General features: G+C 36.2%; 1 protein-coding gene across 7 annotated transcripts in view; it reads right to left on the bottom strand.

Annotated features, from left to right (window-relative positions):
• Nucleotides 1-13,022, bottom strand: part of DMD (dystrophin) — a 906,062-nt gene that overhangs the window by 475,071 nt on the left and 417,969 nt on the right. For all 7 annotated transcript variants that reach the window (XR_014492555.1, XM_083362891.1, XM_083362889.1 and 4 more), the window contains one exon: nucleotides 9,123-9,303. Coding sequence is in view for 6 of the 7 variants with exons in the window: in XM_083362891.1 (XP_083219017.1) it covers nucleotides 9,123-9,303 (181 nt within the window). In the remaining variant the exon portion in view is untranslated. The remainder of the gene's footprint in view (nucleotides 1-9,122; nucleotides 9,304-13,022) is intronic.

Here is a 13,022-nt window from a genome sequence, read left to right as displayed (position 1 = left end):
CTCAAATCCCTATTTCAAAAGGATTCTAAAAAACAAAATGTAAGGGATCCTTGGTGCTCTCTGAGCTTGCTTGTTTTCTTGCAGATGTTTCACTAACAAACTAAGCACTGCTAGTAAGGAGTGCTAGTAAGGAGTGCAGTTTTATATTCTATTCAGTTTTTATTCTATAAACTGACCGCAAACTAGTACTGATGATGTTACCAAGTTTGAGTAATGAAACATCTGCAAGAAAACAAGCGAGCTCAGAGAGCACAAAGGACACATCATTTCAACCCTGAACTGCAAATATTCTCCCTTATCAAAAACAAAATAGATTCTGCTCCTATTTTGTTTAATAATACCTATACTAATGTAAATATGAAAAGACAATCCCCTAAATTGATTCAAAGGGGGCTCTGTCTACCTTTAATTCTAACTCTAATCTTTCTACTCTTCTGGCTTCTGCCATGCTCCTGCAGACTGTTTCTTTGTTTTCCTCTATTGCTACACTGTAACATTTTTGTTGTCTCCACATACACGCTCTTCGAACTATCTTCCCCCTTGAGGAGAAAGGAATGCGCCTCCAGCAACTGGTTTATCTCCGTTTTCGGAAGGGAAGGTGCAAAGACCCAACAAAACATCGCTGCAACCCTGAGACAGCCTGGCGTTATCAATTCTTTCCCATAACGGACTTAACACCTGGGGATTGGCCCATTTGAATTGTCCGGATGAACTATTGGGGTGGGGTTTGCTTGGGACACTTTTAACCTATTGATCTGAGCAGGAACCCCTCAGATCCTGTCTATTATGCCTGCTATCAGCTTCTCCTAATAAAAGTTCCTTTTGGAAGAAACTGCTTCCACAAGTTCTGCTTTCTTAGGATGAGGTTTTGAAGTGGGCCCTGAAAGGGACTCTCTTCTACACTTCTAGTACTTTAATTATGCAACAAGAATCAGTATTTCCTGGCCCTCCCACCCCTTGGACAATGAAGAAATTTTAAGGTTTTGAAAGTAAAAGCCACCAGCCAATGATTATACAGGTCACAGATTTATGTTTATAAGAATGCTTGACCTGTAATATAAAGGAAAAAGTCTTGAAGACTAGTGCCAGCATCTCAAATTTTTTTTTTAAAAAAAGCAGTTTTAAAAAGCCACCTCCGTCATGGAAAGATAAAAAACATTGTTTGTAAGCAAGCATATCACATATATCCTCTAAGAGAAATGGGGAAAAACAGATATCTGAGAAAGGAAGTAGCTGGCCAAACAAATAAACAAGTAAGTGGGAATTAATTAGCATTGAGAATAGTGAGATTTTGTACAGCAGTGCTCTTTATAAAAGCTATGAAAAGATAACAGCTTCCTGTTCTTTTAGATTGGTGCTTGTCCAGCTCTAGTCATGAGAGAGGTGAGAATGCATAAGAATATGTGTGAGTGTGCAGGCACTGATCTTATTAAACCAATGCAGCTTCATTGTTGTTAGAACTCAGGGTTTTCATTCCCTGTTGCAAGATCTTATCTTTTAATTGGAACTCTAGGTGAAAATCAGGGAGAGTTATCTTACTGAATGGTTTGTGCATAAATTCTCTCCATTACCAAAGACCTGCATTTAATTATCTCAAATGCCCTCCTCAGCCTTTTGCTGAGCTGAAAAGTGTCTGCCTCTCCAGAAGCATAAGGAGGAATAATAGAATATGATTGGCATATATAAAAATGAATACAGGTAGTCCTTGACTTATGACCATCATTGAACCCAAAATTTCTGTTGCTAACTGAGACATTTATTAAGTGTGTTTTGCCCCATTTTATGAGCTTTCTAGCCAACGTTGTTAACTGAATCATTGCAGTTGTTAAGTTAGTAACACTGTTGTTAAGTTAATGTGGCTTCCCCATTCACTTTGCTTGTCATAAGGTTAAAAAAGGTGATCACATGGCCCCAGGACACTACAACTGTCATAAATATGAGTCAATTGCCAAGCAGACGTATTTTGATCACACGACCATGGGGATGCTGCAATGGTTATAAGAGTGAAAAATGGTCATGTCACTTTTTTCAGTACCGCTGTAACTTTGAATGGTCACCAAATGAACTGTTGTAAGTCAAGGACTACCTGTAGGCAGTTTGATTTTGAGGACTTTCTAACAGGCCTTTGACTTTACTGCCCAATCAATATTCTCAAGAACATTTTTGGTAGTCTGGGTAATTAAACTCATATGTTTGGAATCCAGGAAGACTCCAGTGTAGTTGGTACCCAGATTTAGCATCCAACGGGTTCTTTGAATTCTTTAATTCTTTCATGCCGAACAGACATATATCTTTAAAGAAAGATATAAAATTCAAATGACATCACTGGGCTTACTCAATTCATAAAGAATCTCAGAAGGGATTTAATCCAGTCCAACCCCTTGCTCACTAAAGGATCCACAGGTGTTCAACTATCTACAAATTGTGGCAATGTCATGCTGGTTTATGTTCAGTATAGTATGCCTATTAAAATGCTCATATTCTTTGATGTTTGAGAGGCAAACAATGATTGCCAATTTATTAGGGAATGAACATGTCTTTTATCTCTTTCTGACTGAGAAAGTCTGGAAGGCTTCTATTCTAGCTAACCATCTTACTCTAGCTAACAACGTGATACCATTTCTATAAACACTTTTGATATGTATATATAATACTTTTTACAATGCATTTTAGGATAGTGGAAATAACCTGCTTTCTATCTTTTACATCAGGGCTTTTCAACCAGTGGTATGGGTACCACCAGTGGTACATTGGCACCTGGCAGATGGTACACGACCATCCTAAAAAAGTGGTAGCGGGGGAGGGAATGAGCTGAACCAATGGCAGCACCACAAAAGGCTGAGTGAGAGACAGCTGGAGCTGCAGGGCTGTCAGGGCTCAGCGAAAGCGCCAGGATCAGCGCTTCTTTGGGGCTGTCGGGGCTCAGCGGAAGCACCAGGATCAGCACCAGGCTCCAGCTGGAGCTCAGCACTGATCCTGGTGCTTCTGAGCCCAGAAGAAGTGCCGATCAGCTGGAATGTTGTAGCATCTCCAGGGTCTTGTGATTTACATTCAGAGGCTTGGCAACTGATTCATATTTATGATGGTCAGAGTGTCCCAGGGTCATGTGAAGTGACCAAAACCTGCTACAACCACCCAGCAGACAGGGGGGGATAAAAACCAAACACCCCCACTGCCGATCCTCAACAGAAATGCTTACAACAATGAAAACCTTGAACAGGCGGAAGAGCGCCGCCGGGCAGGCAGGCAGGTGTCTTGCTCGACTGTGGCTTGGGGGGCAGTTTTTTCAGTGCCATTGTAACTTCAAACAGTCACTAAGCAAACTGTTGTAAGTCGAGGACTACCTTTACTTCATCACTTTTTTCCTTTTTTTCTTTTTTTGGTCATCAAGTTTTTGACACCTTGCTAGGCAACAGGTGGTACTCAGATGTTGCCATATCCTAAAAGTGGTACAATGGGTGAAAAGGTTGAAAAGCCCTGTTTTACATAATACAAATTTATCAGAAAAAAAATTGCTCAGTTTTGTTCTATTGCTATAGATATGTCAACTATTCTTTTAGCTTTTTATTTGTATCACCAAAGAATTAATGTGTGGTTCATTTAAGATAAGCTTGTATTTACATTCTGATTGTAATAATATTTTTGGCAAATGAAATAGTAAAATATGCTGGAATATGTTAGTTACATGCCAACAAATGGAAGACATAATGAAGAAATTCAAATGCATTTTGAGTCAAAATTATTATGAATTATCATGTTCCCAAATTGGGTTTTAATATTTATAAAGTTTTTTAAAAAATTAAGTATTCCACAAATCCCATTATTTAGAAATGTTGGGGTTTTTTACAGCTATTATTGGATGTCCCAATATCTTTTTATGGTTCAGGTTATTATAAAGAAAGGAAATATTCTCTTAAGGACATCTGTTAAATGCTTATATTAGAACACTAGCATAGCATAAAATACAACTAGCATTTTACTGAACTGTCCCCATTAAAATGGCATTACAGATGTCTTAAATAAGTTAGATTTAAAAATTCAGAAGCATTTAAATTAAATGGAATTTTGCCATGAACAGCAATAGGATATGTTTTGTAGCTAGCCAAAGGTGATGCTGATGGAAACTGAAAACAAAACTGGGAAATCTAGGTTTTTTTTAAAAAATAAAAATAAAAAACCGTTAATATTAATTATAAAAGAAATATCACCAAATAATCCAGAAATACAATTTATTAAATTTCACACGCTTTTTAAAGAAAAGTTCATTTTTTGCAGAATGTTCTAGTTTTCCTAGAGTTTTCCTAGTAAGATTAGCAGTATTCAATAATTGACATACCGTACTTTAAAAGTTAATATGAATCAGTTAGCTCTACAGCTATGTGTTCCAAGTATCTTGGATCATTGTTGTAAGGAAGCTTCCAAGTGCATTGTGTCTGAGTGTATGCATCTGTCTATCCATTTGTGTATATGTATATGTGCATATAAAGACCACAAATAGTGGCTGGATAGTACAGTGGTTAGAGCCTTGTACTTTTTGACATGAGAGATTGGCCTTTGACATGGGAAATTGGGGTTTGAATCAGTTGTACCATACCAGTAGCAGTCTTGGGAAAAGGCTCCCTAATGCTTCACTTGCATAACATGGCTACGAGGATGATACAAACAAAGAGAATCATGCCACTTTGGACATCACCTGGATTAACAAGTTATGTGTCAGATGTTAGGGAAGCAGGTCAATCTGACTAGAGGTTGGCTGCTGGAAGCAACCATACATGGATGAGATAATAAAACCTGCAATTAATGGAATACTACTACAAGAACTAATCAAAGGCCTGGAGACTAAAACATACAAAGAATTGCTGCGGGACCTAGGTTTGGCTAGTCTAAAGAAAAGAAGAAATAGGGAAGACATGATAGCAGTATTTCAGTATTTGAGGGGCTGCGACAAAGAAGAGGGGGGTCACATTATTCATCAAAGCAATGGTGAAGAAAGAAGCAACCTAGGATTAAGGAAAAACTTCCTGACAGTGAGGACAATTCACCAGTGGAACAGCTTGCCTCCAGAAATTGTGGGCGCTCCATCACTGGAGATTGTCTGAGATGGTATAGGTTCTCCTGCTTGAGCAGGGGGCTGGACTATAAGGCCTCCCAGGTCCCTTCCAGCTCTATTCTATTCTATTCTATTCTATTCTATTCTATTCTATTCTATTCTATTCTATTCTATTCTATTCTATTCTATTCTATTCTATTCTATTCTAATGAGAGGATGGACTTCCGGTTTGCATTGTAGCATTGCAGCCAAGGGAAATGGAGCTCTGCTCCCCATGGCTGATTTTGCCCTGCCAGGGGACCCTAAAGGAGTCTAAAGTTGGCCCGGAGAGGTGATGAAGAAAGAGAGGAGTCTGATTGATCAGAGAGAGATGGCGGTCAATCCATTTGATCTGAGGAAAACCCTCCAAACCGGCAGGGGAAAGACTGGCTACATTCCTGTGGCCACTATGAAGCTACTGACAACTGAAGAAATAAAGCACTAATTAGCAGATCGTAAACAGTGTGCTTGGAACTGGGTGAGAATATTGATCCTTTCTTTACTACTTTGCAACCGGATTTCCTGGAAAAGACAAATTCCCAAGGAAAAAGGAACACAACCCAAACATGAGAAGAAAGGGGATTGCTCCCCTACCCTTCCAGAGAACAGAAGTGGCATTTTAATTCTTTATGAGGGACAGAAATGCATAACACCAAAATGGAAGTAATACAAAGCTATAGCCTTGACAAACTTGAAAACTGAGGAAATTTTAAGATTTTCTCTTTGAATGAATATTGGGGTGAAGTACAAGAAATTAACTTTTCATTTTAAAAGTTGGAAAATGGATATTTAATAACATCTAGTGGTGGACTAGAGTATAAAACCATAGTTATGCTTGGAGTGAACTTGGCAGAATGCCCAGACTTAGATAACTATTGAGCCTCTTTGATGTTTGATGACTCTTAATTCAACAGAGAGCAGCTGGCAATGGAGAACAATACTTTAGGCTATTTTCTACAGGGTCGGACCTATAATTGTTTTGAAACCTGTTGACCTTCCTGAATTATAAATATTGACTGAAGTCTGTCTTTTAATTTTAAGAACTATTTGGAGTGAAAGGAAAATTTGATCTTTGGCTACTTTTGTCTGAGAGAGAATTATGGACTGGTTTTAAGGGTAGTGGAACATCTTGGGTTACAAACATTGGTTGACTGATAATTTTTGAACTCCTGAATAGAAGAACTGTTAGAAAATATTACCTTTAGTGGTGGACCTATATTTTGGGACCTATTGGATTATAAAAGCTATACATAAAGACTATAAGAACTTTATGAGACACTGCTGTATTGCTGTATTGATTTTAAGATTGGTTGTGCTGGTTACGGCCAATACTTGGGGAATACAATAGTATATCTGGAAGGGGGAAACAAAATGGGTGTTTCATATCTAGCTAAAAGTGGGAAAAACCATCCCCAATATCTTCCTCTGAAACACTCAGCTTGGTATATCAGGGAACTGTAGGAGTGATGCTCCAACAAGAAAAAGGCAATATTTTGCAGAAGGAAATGTGGTCTGTGCTGTAATCAATTCAAGATGCAATTATTTCACATAAAGAAGACTTAAGAAGACTCTATGATGAGAGTAAAAAGAAGTTTGACAATATAAATGAGCAAGTCTTTAACTTAAACCTACAACTAGTAAACTCTCAGAAAATGATTATAAAGAATGAGCAAGCAAGTCAGAAAACAGAAGACAAATCAGAGGAAATTGACCCAAATATGGAGGATATAAAGGAAGGAAATTACAGACTGGCACATGCAAATAAAAATCTGGAAGACTTAACCATAATATCAGAAATGGAAAAGGTACCCTATTTCTTAAACCTCAAAATATACCTGAGGACAAGGAAGAAGATCATATTCAATGGACTATAGAATTGTTAGGTGAAATGTTAGAAACTGGAAAACACGAAATGAAAAGAGAAAGCTGAAGGAGAAGGAAAGTGGGAGTTGCTTAATGAATATAAATGGGTCGACCTCCCCCTCAAAAATTCTCTACCCAAATTGTCTTTCCTATTTCAAATAATACGCATAAAAACAGAGGAAAAATCCTTTGGTGACCTAAATACATTGACTTGGAAAGTTATTTGGCAAAGGAAGAAAGCCAGAGTTAGACTGAAGAAAATAGAACATCTGACTTACTAGATGGGACATTATATGAATAAACTTGTGTTCAGATATGGCTAAAAGAGCAGATAACCTTTTGATATAAAAATATTTTTTATAATTAAAAAGATATGATTTATAATTAGGATAGCCCACTTCTTTATGATGGGAAATATGAAAATACTAGGATGGTTTGTATAAGTGGAGCTTTTGGTCACCCAAATGTAACTAACATTGAGAAAATTATAACTGATAAAGATACTTTGAATACTGAAGGGAAATTAAAGCTAAATAAGTCAATATCCTGTTTTTCCAGCTCTTATTTAGCAAGGGGGCTTTAACAAGGGGACTTTAATTGCAAATACAACTAAAACATGAGTGGGTTAGAAGAGCTGTTACAAACTGATACTATTTTTATTATGTATAATGCTAGAAAATTATGATGAGGATGTGCGTACTTAACTTTGCATGTATTAATAATAGTAAGATTTGTATTTGTTCAGTGTTGGGAAAATGAAAACACCAGTGGAAGAAGAGAGGATCAAAAAAAACCACCAGGCTGAATAGTATTGGACAGATCTATGTTGGGGAAGTTAATATGTATGACTGAGTAAAAAATGGACCCAGACAACATGTTGTTTACTAAGCACATATGACTTGTAATAACAGAAAATTAATTTTTAAAAAAGAACTAATGAGACATGATATATGAAATGTATGAGGGAACTATGGATGGGAGAAGACCTAAATGTATGTTACTGACAAAATCAAGTTAGCCAATACTTCAACATAGTGAAAAAGGAGCTCCAGAAGAGGGCAAGATATATCATCCATAGGGGTAAAGATTTTTTTAAAATCTGTATACATGCATACACACACATACATGCAAATGCATAACTATACTTTTTTAAAAAACAAACCCCAGTTTAACAAACAGCACAAATAATAATTTAAATATATTAATTTAAAATCAGTTCACTGAAACGTAAGTTATCTTTTTAAAAAAGTAAATGCAAACTAAAAACAGCCAATTTAATTCAATTTAAAAAGTATAATCAAAACCCCTCATGATGCCTTAGTAGTCATAATTAATACAAATTATTACTAATACTTTGATAAATCTCTGTAAAACAATTTTAAGCAAGAAGCATACGGAATCATATCATTCAATCTTATCTCTCTGCTAATTAAGAGACATTTTAGAAGTACTGCTGACAGATTTTATTGAGTCAAAGCAAAAATAACCATCAATTTCTTTTGCAATATGACAGTTAGTTAGTCAACTTGAAAAACAAAAAGTTTAATTATATAGAAATTCAACTCTTTACATGACACCGATGTTGGCAGCCAGATACATTTTTTATAAGAAAGCCTATGAGGATTATATAGGATCTAGAAAGAGTTATTAAAAGAATTCTTCAACTGTTGCTTGTAGTAAGCATGTGGCATATTAAAATATGAAAACTATATATTGAGTACAAGAATTACAGCCTGTGATAATTCTGTGCAAATTTAAGATATAGAGCAAAAAACTTCACCAGCAATTGCACTTATACCTTTAGGTAACCCTAATTACTGGCATTTTGAAGTAAAATAAGTTTTATATTGGTTTATTCTTTATAATAAACATTCACTCTGACATAATGCAACCCTAGTTATACTTAACATTAAATTTGATCACCATTTTCCATAGGCGATGTACAATCAGCATTTTGAATCAAAGTCCAAGTCAATTCCGAATAAACAAAATCTACATTTTGTTTTGCATATATACTGCACTTATACAAAAGAAGGATAGAGAAATGAGTATAAGTTATGATTAGCTTCAGAACATTGGTTTTTTTTGTTATATAGCTAAATATATATGACCTTTCAAACTGGTTTTGGTTCTAAGCTATTTGTTGACAATAATTAGTATCAGCACTTACTTGTTTGTAGCTGCTTTTCTCTAGCTTTCAAATCATCGTACGCATGAGTGAAATGATTAGTAAAAGCAAGAAGATCTGCTTCCAAAAACACTGGACACTCCTGGTTCTCTTTTAGTGCTTTGCCTTGTGCCTTCAGTTTTTCTACCTGAGGTTGAATGCTTGACAAGTGGACCACTTCATCCTGCCAAAAAGTAATATTGGTGAAATAAATTGTCTTTATGAACTGCTATTTACGCTGACATTTCAATTGTAAATTTGTATGATTTTTATTTCATAGCAATGCTGCACTCAGTATTTGTTTTATAGTGGTACATTACTTATGTTAACTTCTAATACTCATCAGCTGCAAAACTGGATATATGCTTGTATATTGGGCTTTGAAATCCATACAGTTCTTCCCAGTGCTTTTTTTGTAAAAGAAAAAGGTGCCGGAACTCACACATGTCATACAACCCGCCTTGCCTACCCTACAAGGTTCCATTCAAAAAAGGTGCCGGAACTCCGTTCTGGGCGTTCCATGAGAAAAAAAGCCCTGGTTCTTTCATTATACATCAGATAATTGAAGTGTTCCTTTACAATTGGAATATTGTTGTTAAACGAATTTTCTTAGGATTCATAAATGATAGGTAATAGACTGGACACATGGCCAAGGTGAAGGTATGTACTAATTATTTTAAATAGAATAACAAGAGTTGGAAGGGGCCTTGGAGGTTTTCTAGTCCAACCCCCTGCTCAGTCAGGAAACCCTATACCATTTTAGATAAATGATTGTCAAATCTCTTAAAAACTTCCAGTGTTGGAGCACCCACAACTTCTGGAGGCAAGTCATTGCACTAATTAATTATTCTAACTGTCAGGAAATTTCTCCTTAGTAATTGGCCTGAGTTTGTCTGCTGCTGCTAGTTTTGTTGAAACTTTCATTATCAGGAAGGTTTTGGCAGATTTAACCAATCTTCAATTTCACCTCCTTGCAGAATTTTGCTAAACTGCTTGACAATGAGTAAGAGCAGACCAGACAGATCATTTCATCCATGAAGTTCATCTTCACCTGATGCTGATCAATTCTTGATTTTTTTTGTGTGTGTTTTTCTCCACAATTTCTGCTGTTATTACAAGTTCTTTAATTTTCAATATTTTTATTGTTAACTACCTCCTTTATTCAATCTGCATTTTTGTTGTATTTTTGGTGTTGTCCCACAGTTGTGCCCAGAACTGCATTGTTTTTTGTTTGTCAAATCTTGACTTGTGCACTGCATTCTCTCCAGTGATGGATTGGTACAAATGTTTTTGTTTTGACTGAGATTGGAGATTCTGCCAATAGTGTGCAATTTGGGCTTTGTATCTGCTAATCTTTTTGACCATATCTGTTATTTGTTGCTTTATTGTTTCCAGTACCTTCTTAATCATCTTGTATCTAAGTGATATTTTTTGATCAGGTATTTTGGGTCTTCTTATTTTTAAGCTACTTTTCTTTCATCTGTTCTAACTTGCTTGTATCTGATCTGAGAAGGTGGATCTTATTTTGCAGCCTGATCTTCTATTTTGTAGTGTGCTGTTTGTTTGCTTTTTTCTTGTTTGTTGATTTTGTATACACAGTATTCAGTTATAACTGCAGCTGTGCTGTACATTAGTTGGCTTGTTTCTTGCATGAGTTAGTGCTTATATTTGATATTACAGCTTTGGCTGTTTCTTTGGAACCAGCTTCAATGCAAGAAATATTCCTCTGTTGTTTTTGTGCTGTCCTAGATGTTTCAATATTTCTTCTTTAGGCAGAGGGCTTTGATCTTTCTGAGGAGAGAGCAGAGGAGAGGGGTGCCTGGTTTGGGAATGAAAATGATTGAATAGTTATGCTAGCTTCCTTGCGGAGTACCTTAGGGATCACCTGCTGCCTGCCTCAACTTCCCTCCACCCTGTGCGTTCCCACAGAGAGGGCCTCCTCAGGGTGCCACCGGTCAGAGAATGTCATCTGGCGGCCCCCAGGGGGAGGTCCTTCTCTGTGGGCGCCCCGGATTTATGCAATCGGTTGCCGGTTGAGCTCCAGATGGCGCCCGACCTTCGCTCCTTCCGACGCAATCTGAAGACTTATTTGTTCAAACAAGCCGGCCTGGCCTGATGGGGGATGGGTTGGGATTTTATTGTTGTTTTAAATATATTTACTTATTGTTTTAGCTTGGGTATTTCATTTACTTCTTTTTTAACTTTTGTATCTTTGTACTTTTCTATGTTTGCCCTGTTCACCGCCTTGAGTCCTTCGGGAGAAGGGCGGTATACAAATAAAATTATTATTATTATTATTATTATTATTATTATTATTATTATTATTATTATTATTATTATTATTATTGTTATTATTATTATTGATTTCCCCTGGTTTGGCTGTGCAATATGAGTTACTTCGGCAAGGCTTGAATTTCTTTGCCCTGGCTGGACCTTTGCAGTTCTTCCAAGTCTGCTTTTATGAATGCTTTATTCCATACTATAAATCAACACTGATCTGCTAGCCTCTTTTCTGATGTTTCTGATTCTGGATGTTGTTCTTTCCATAAGTGCTACATTCTTGTCTGATATCCTCTTCTTGTTGGACTTGGTTGGTAATAAAAGTTCATAATTTTTATTTGTTTTCAGTCTTGGTATATTTCCAATGAGTAAACAACTTTTCTTTTGATAGTCTTAAGTCCTGTAGCCAGTGGTCCCCAACCTTTCTGGCTTTGTGGACCGGCAACAGCAGTGAGGGGGAAGAGGGGATAGTTTTGTGCATGCATGCACTGTTTGCACAAATGCAATCTCGCTTGCTCATATTCTTAACCGCCCCTTGCGCAGCCCAGTTCCCAAAGGGCCACAACCTGGGGGTTGAGGACACCTGCTGTAGCACATTTATAATAGTTGTCGGGGAACTCTAATACCTAAGGTGGTGCTTTTTGACTTGGGCAATGATCAGTCCTGTATGAGTTTCTGTAAATTATGTCTTACTATATTGTTTATGGGAGACAAAAAACCCACTCTTCATCTGGCTCCTCTAAGGGGACCGGCCCAGACTTGAATCTCTGATACGGTTCTTATGTCCCTCAAAGTAGACACCCCACAACCATACCAAAGTTCTGTTTCTGTAAATTGTAGTCTAGCTTCCAACTTGTTCAGTTCTGTCTATAAACTTCTCAATTGAAGACAATTACAGATCCGTTATTTTCAATTATTTAATTCTTTATTCTATTTGAATTATTAATTTATCATATGTGTTGTTGATATCTGTCTTTTGACAGTCCAGTTTTGGTTCTAGATGTTGTGGTGCTTCTTGAATTAATTAAGAAGATGATCTTCTATTTTATGAAAAGTCCTTTAAGTTAATTCTTAATTTTAATTACTGAAATTCTTTAAAATTAGTAAAGGAAGCAGAAAAGTCCTTCTTCCAGTTTCTATTCTTCTCCTCCATGTTTTCTTCTGTTCATTTTTAAAGCAAAAAAGTAATTTTATAACTAAAATTTCTATTTATATTGAACCAAAAAAATTATAGCATTAATATAAATAAATCAACAAACAATATTTAATTGATATAAAGTATGAGTAACCAAATAATGAGAGAAAAGGATATAAAGAAAGTTCTAATCATACTAAGGTGGTAAAAAAAACTGGTTCACATTTTTTTAAAAAAATGTGACATGTGACTTTCAAGTAAACATTCCTAATGTTGAAGCTCCCTCTGGTGGATTAAAGGAAAAAAATAAGGGAATTAAGGAAACAGGTCAAATTGTTCAAATGATACAAAGAATATATTTTTTGTTAAAGCAAGCAAAATGTATCTCAAAGCAAATGTCTCTATTTGAATTCTCAGCTGTACAGTTGCATTAAAAAGGAGGTTTATATCAAAGAAATCTTTTTTTAGAAAAAGCAAAATTATAAACA

This window comes from Vipera ursinii (genome assembly GCF_947247035.1).
Source record: "Vipera ursinii genome assembly, chromosome: 4".
NCBI classification, from domain to species: Eukaryota; Metazoa; Chordata; class Lepidosauria; order Squamata; family Viperidae; genus Vipera; species Vipera ursinii.
Note: the sequence above shows the minus strand (reverse complement) of the source record. Positions and strands in the feature narration are given on the sequence as shown.